The sequence below is a fragment of the Hipposideros armiger genome, unplaced genomic scaffold (genome assembly GCF_001890085.2).
Source record: "Hipposideros armiger isolate ML-2016 unplaced genomic scaffold, ASM189008v1 scaffold_232, whole genome shotgun sequence".
Taxonomy (NCBI): Eukaryota; Metazoa; Chordata; class Mammalia; order Chiroptera; family Hipposideridae; genus Hipposideros; species Hipposideros armiger.
The window spans coordinates 490,579-497,728 of NW_017731582.1; the positions used below are offsets into that span (position 1 = coordinate 490,579).

General features: G+C 52.7%; 1 protein-coding gene across 2 annotated transcripts in view; it reads right to left on the reverse strand.

Annotated features, from left to right (window-relative positions):
• Positions 1 to 7,150, reverse strand: part of PAX7 (paired box 7) — a 122,623-nt gene that overhangs the window by 7,179 nt on the left and 108,294 nt on the right. For both annotated transcript variants that reach the window (XM_019654863.1, XM_019654864.1), the window contains exon 8: positions 5,874 to 6,120. In XM_019654863.1, coding sequence (XP_019510408.1) covers positions 5,874 to 6,120 — 247 coding nt within the window. The remainder of the gene's footprint in view (positions 1 to 5,873; positions 6,121 to 7,150) is intronic.

Below are 7,150 nucleotides of genomic sequence, written 5' to 3' on the forward strand. Positions count from 1 at the left end.
AGCAACAGCGGTTCGAGTCCAGCCCGAGCTGAGCAGCCACTGAGCTGCCAACAGGTGGCAGGATGGCTCAGCTAAAAAAAAAAAAAAAAGATATGGGGTGATGAGAGGTGCGATAGAGATAGCTCAGGGGGCTTTGGAAGTCCAGAGGAGGGCACTCGGCTAGCCATGTGGTCCAGGGAAGCTTGTGGAGGTGAAGCCTGCTGTTTAGTTATCCAGGAGAGAGAGCTGGGAGAGGCGGTGCAGGCAGCAGGAGAAATAGGAGGGAGAGGCAGGCCTTTGTGGACCTGAACTACAGGGCCCAGGACCCTGGTGACCTTCTGGTAACACCACCTTTTGGGAGGGAGGCCATAGTGCCGGGTGGGGTCAGGCTTGCTGATAGTCTACCTAGCACCAAGCAAGCCATGCTGGGCACATGGCTGTGTTCTCTGATTTCCCAACCTGCCTTGTGGGAGAAGGCTGTGGCACACAAGCCTTGTAGCCAACTAGACACCTTCTGAAAACATTTACCTTCTCACTTTTGAGTCGTCCCTGCCATGGGCACCGGGGAACGGCCAGGATTGACATCCTCAGGCCAGACAGACACTGAGGTCGTCCACGTACTCGCTGTGCAGCCTGAAGGTGTCCCTGGCCTTCTGGGACCACCCCATCCTGAGGGAACGAGATGATGATCTACCTAACTCAAAGGTGTGGCTGGAGGATGAGGTGAGCTCTGCATGGAAAGGGCTCTGTGCCCAGCCTGGCACACAGTAAGTGCTCAGGAATTAGTGGCCCCAGCGCCTCTGATCCTCCCCTTCCCTGCCTCCTTGACTCTCCCTCCTCTTAGCCGTGAACTCGTGTGACTCTCCCAACCCAGAGCCTTCCAGAAACATGTGGGGCGGGGCGACGATGCCCATTTCTCAGACGCAGAAACGGAGGCACACCAAAGGGCTGAGACGTCCCCGGATCTCACAGCCTGACCCCACTTGCCCGATCATGCCAAAACTAACTCTCAAGGATAGGTTTTAGGCACGAGGCTCCTTTAGAGGTTCTCACTCCAGGACCAGCTGCAATGTCCTCCCTGGGCAGCTACTGGAGTGGGTGAGTGGGGGCAGGGTCCCTCACCCCTGGGGGGCTGGCTCCTCTGAATAGCATGAGCACAGCCTCCCCCCATTCTTCCTTCAGTGCTACCAACATACTCCCCCTCAGCCCTGGGGTCACCTTACTCCACCCCTGCCCAGAGCAGAGCCAAGGGCCCTGCCCTGCTGAGCTGGTCTTTGTCTCCACCGCAGCTGGTGGGGTTTAGGTAGGACTTGATGACGTGTCAACCCATGGAGATGGCAAAGACACACAGGCATGGGATTGGGAGAAGGAGTGAGAAAGTCCGGGCAGGAGGTGTCTGGGCCACTTTGAGCAGATCTGTTTTAGGGACCTGAGGTCTCTCCAGCTCACTTTGCAGTGAACGCACTTCCAAGGCCTCTGTTGTGGTCGAGTCCACACAGGCATGCCGGGTGGTAGCGAGAGGAACCGCCTAGAGGGACGCCCCACTGTGGGGTGGGGTGTGACGATGTCTGATGCCATGGGGCTGTGTTTGTTGCTTTCTGACTATAGAGATGGGGTCCTCTGGGCCTGAGAAATTTGCTGTATGTCGGGAGGGGCGGTGGAAATTCTCCAGGAAAACTCAGGAATCTAGAGCTTCCCTGGGGGTTAGGAGACCCCATTCTATTCCAGGTTGCCTGCTGGGTTCCCAAGCGAGACCTCCCTTTCCATCTGAGTTAAGAAAATCACTACCCATCCCATTCCCCACCCCATGCAAACACTAACCTTCCTCCTCCCTCAGAGGCCTGGGCCCTGAGAAGAGGCCCAGGAGCTCAGAGGAACCACAGGCCCATTTCCCTTCCTTCAGAAGGATGCTAGTGCAGGTGGGAGACTCTCAGAGGGTTTGTCAGTTTGGGTGAGACCCCAGTTTCATCCCTGCCTCCTGCATATCACTAAGATGCCAAGCTCAGGAAAGATGATGGGATGGGAGGAGAGAAATGGGGGAGGCAGGGAGAGGATGAGGGTGTTCTGGGGATGGGCTGGGAGCTGTGCATAAACCCAGGACTCATCCTGCAGGACAGAAACCTACAGGGAACTGCCACAAAGCTGACCACATCACTCAAGAACTGTCGGTGCTCCTCAGTACCTCCCAGAGAAACACAGCAATAGCTTCTTGTGATCTGACTGCTACCTGCCTGTCCCAATTCCTCCCATCCCTCCCTACTTTGTACTTTATGTCCCAGTTACACCAAACACTGTGGTGTTTCCTGAAGACATCCTTCATTCATTCATTTAGTCACTCAACAAATATTTCATAGAGTGCTACCACGTGCCAGGCTGGAGACAGATCTGGACTGTGAGCTCTCTGAGAACAGGATGGAACTGTGTTTCGTCTATCTTTGCAGCCCCAGTGCCTGCATTGTGTCTGCTACATGCTAGGAGCTCAGAAAAACCCTGTTGAATTCATGCTTATTCACTTCGCTAATATGTATTGAGCACCTATTATGTGCCAGACACTGAACCAGGCACTGAGCTTTAGCAACTCCCTGCTCTCCTGGAGCTGTCAGTTTAGTGAAGGAGGCTGACAACACACAAATGAACCAATAAATAATAATAATTTCCGATAAGTGCTATGGAGGCAAAATAAAGAGGGGTATGTGGAGCAGTCGGTAAGACCTCCCCAAAGAGGTGATACGTAGCAAGACCAAAAAGAACCAGCCATGGGAAAACATAGCGGAGTGCTTTCCAGGCAGAGGAACTGGCAAGCGCAAAGGCCCTGGGGTGGGCCCATGCCCAGCAGGTTTTAAGAGACAGCAAGAAGGTCAACATTGAAAGTGAAAACCCCAGGCGCTGCAAGGCCTCCTGGGGTCCTGTGTCAGAGGGACCTGTGTGGTGCCCAGTGGCTCAGGAGGCCTTGGACCCTAGGCCATTAACAGATAGCTCCGGTCAGCTCAGGCCCAGGGAGCTTTTGCCTTAATGGGATTTGTTCAATGGGGTTTACCCTGGAACATCCAATCAAATCCACATCTGGGGTAGGTGTGAATAGGGGAGGTGTGGCATCTGCTTACTCTCTCCCAGAGTCTCCAGAGGCCTGTGGATCCAAGGGTTTCCATTTCATCCAATCCCCTGTGTCTGGGCATAGTAGCTTCCAAGCAAATGGGACAAGACCCAACTGAAGAGAGGTGGGAGGTGGGGGCAGTGACTCCTCAAGGAAGTAGACTATTATTACCCCTATTCTGCAGATGTGGAAATTGAGGCACAGGGAAGTGAAAAGGTGTACCCCGAGATCACACAGCCAGTAAATGGCAGAGCTGGGATTTGAACCCCGGTCTCCCTCACCTCTAGCCGTGTTCCTTCTGCACAACAGGCTATGCTGGAGAACATGGAGTGAGAGGTCATCAGCAGCCCCGCTGTGCAGAGCCCTGCAGGCTTAGGTGGCCCACAGGGCCCCGGGAGTCCCTTTTTGCCTGCAGAAGCAGCAAGTATTTGCCCACAGTTAGGGGCCCAGCGAGGTCTGGGGCCTGCAAACTTTTGAATTTGAGGAAGTCCTGGTCTGATGCGGTAATCCACCCCCCCCCCTCAAGAATGCTAAGTCCTCTCCCTGGTGGGTTTTACTTTTTTTCCCGGTGACCTTGCTTTCACTAATGTATTACTTCTTGGTACGTTACCGTTACTAACTCAAAATCAATACCGACCTCCACATCTGTAAGGTTTTATCTGAAGGCAAATCTCTGGGCTGTCCGTCAGGCTGAGTGACAGCCATCCCTTCCTCTCCCCCCAACCCGCCACGGCNGGGGCTCCGGGTGTGACTAACGCCTGCCCCAGGCCGAGGCTCTAAACTCTTTATCAAGAGCATGTGTGTCCCACTCCGTGTCCAGGCACATGGGCTGGGGCAGGGAGCCGCCCTGGGCCCCTCTGGAAACACGTCCGTGTACATATGTGCACCCTGATCTCAAACATACATGCACATGTTATATACCCCCACGCACTTGCTCTCCACGCACACACATTCACACAGACACAGTTATACACAGACAGCATCATGTGTGCACATGCAGATGCACAACTATGCACAGGAGCATACAGTCACACCTGTGCACACACTCAAGCATACACGCACCCATATTTACACACTGCACGCATAGTCTACATGTTCACATGCATACTCCCAACACACAGACAGACTCAAGCATGTGTATACACTGTAAATAGTCACACATATTTGCACACTCACACTTATCTATACACACATATTTATTACACATGTCCACATAATAACATGCACATCACATATATCAAACACACAGGCACATACATAGACACAGCCACATGTACACACCCGAATGCACATTTAAACACACATGTGTATGTGTTACAGCCATGTGTGCTTATATGACCAAACGTGTGCACGTGTGTGTTCCTATGAAAACCAATATGCATGGCATGTGTGCATAATGTGCTCATTTAAACTCACATGTAGGTGAATAGTCATAAGCACATATACCCACATGTGCCACTCACATGCACACATTCACACACATACTCATTTGTACACAGGATGTGTGCACTAATACATAATATACATCTATGAACTGTAACACATCCATGACACATATTCACACTCATGCATGTACAGGTGTGCACGTATATCATATGGAAACATGCACATAAACAGGGGCCATGAACACAGCTGGGAGGTGGAGGCCGGCACAGCTGGTTCTCGTTTAGCGGTGGAGGCCAAGGCCATATGAGGAGTGGGCTGGTGTGGGGCATAGGAAGCAGAGGTCAGCGAGGCCAGGCCAGGGCTGCAGCCGGGCAGACATCACCCTTGGGCTGGGAGGTCTCACCCTCTCACCACACGCCCTTCTGATTAGTTTGACACCAGCAGGTGAGGCCTTGGCCCGGAGGTGGGGCAGGAGGAGCAGCCTGTGACCCCGGCTCCCTGTGCCCTTTTGACCTGCCCTGCTGCTGCCCTATCCAGCAGCTGGAGCCTGTGACTGGGTCTGCCTTTTGCAGCTTTTGGTCTGAGGACCTGCAATCTCCGCCGCAGGCAAAGTGCCAAAGGAATGGCGGCCAGAGTGGGCATGTGAGACGAGCTCAAAGTTTGGGAAACCAAGGCTAAGAACGGGGGAGAGGAGAGAACTCAAAACACAGCTGTCCCCCCAGGGCCAGGGCCAGGGTCTCTAACACCACACCGTCCCCGCACGGCAGCCACCAGCCACATGTGACTATTGAGCACCTGATATTGTGGCTAATGTGACTGAGGAACCAAAGTTTATATTCTAATTTAATTTTATCTAATATAAATTTAAAACCTGAAATTTGTTTAGTGGTTGGGAAACTTTTCAGTGTATTTGGAACAACTTGGGTGTATAGTTTATGAAATTTCAATACAGAGCAAGCATTTCCCATGAAAACTTTGTCTGCATTAAAATGGGCTGGATTTTAAAGATATAGGGTGAAGAAAAGAATGTAAAATATCTGATTCGTAACTTTATATGTATTACCCATCAAAATAATCATCTTTTGGATATATCGGGTTAAATAAAATATGTCAGTAAAAATAATTCCATGTGTCTCTTCTTAGGTTTTAAAATGTGGCTACTCAGATATTTTAAATGACATTTGTGGCTCGTATTATATTTCTTAGTGCAGGGACAGCACTATTGTAAGGCAACAGTGGTGTGAGTGCAGGGGCTAAGCTCAGTATCCTCTGAGAACAGCTTTTTCTCCTTTTCGGACCTCAGTTTCCTCATCTGTGATATGGGCGCCCCCACCCCAACACCATCTTTCAGCTCTACAAATAAGCAGGGGGCGGGGAGGTGGAGGAGGACGCCGGGGCGCCGCCAGGCACTCACTCTGGCCGTACTGGCCGTACTGGTAGCCAGCCACGGGGTCCACGCTGTAGCCGGTGGTGCTGTAGGTGGGCGGGCAGTAGGACTGGGAGGTGGGCAGGCTGTCCCCAGGCTTGATGGAGTCCGCCCGCTGGCTGCAGCTGGCCGAGATGGAGGGGGCGGAGTCCAGGCCGCCATGCAGCGGTGAGATGGAGAAGTCGGCCTGAGGCTGCGGAGGCACCGCGCTGGGGTTGCTCAGAATGCTCATCACCTGCAGGGAGAGACCATCAGTGTGGGCTGAGCAGCAGGGGTGGGGGCTCGGAGGAACCTGCCCATGTCAGTGTGTGCAGGGACGATGCCAGGCTGGACCTGGACAGGTCTTTGCCGGAGTTGCTCCCTTGAGGTCCCCGCAGCATGGAGATCCTCAGGTGACCTGTCTGCTTGCCCTTGTGGGTAAGATGGTTAACGGTTTCTCCTGCTTAGGCCCTGACCCATGGAGGTTCCACCAAGAGCGCTAGGGGCGGGGCGGGGCCGCATTCACCTCTCTATTCCCAGGCCTGGCCGAATGAATGAATGCATAAGTGCATGAATGAATGAATGAATGAATGAATGAATGAATGAATGAATGAAGTAGATAATTATGTCTCTCCTATCAGACAAGGACTGCCCTAGGACGTGGAACTATGCCTCCTCCATCAGACTGGGATGCCCCCGTCTTCCTTTACAAAGGTTAAAGCAGGACTCTGGATCTCTCTGACTTCACCCCTTGTCCTGTGCTAGGCCTGCTATGCTCTTGACTTTGAACTTCCGCCCCTACAACACCAACGTGCATGGCCAATGCTGTCCAATAGCCTCGCGGGCACCTTTCTTTGATTCTGGCAGCTCCTATTTGTCTGTGAGCATCGCCCCATTCTTTGCGTGGCCTGGTTTAGCAAACAGGAAGTGGTGACTGGGACTGATAGGGTGAGGTTCATCTGTAGAAACTCAGCTTAAAGAACCTGGTGTTGGTTCATTGGTGCGTTCACTTATTCATTCAACAAGCATTGATGGTGACTATAGCCCCTGGCCTCAGACTGCACCCTGGGACTTCAGAGAAGAAAGAGCCATGGTCACGACCCTCAGCAGGGGGAATGTTTTGGTCAAGGGGTTGGTGACGAGCAAGAGACCATCAAGATATGGGGTGATGAAGGGCCGGCCGAGTGGCTCAGTTGGTTAAGAGCTCGCTTTAGAGTTTGAGCTCTGAGCAACAGCGGTTCGAGTCCAGCCCGAGCTGAGCAGCCACTGAGCTGCCAACAGGTGGC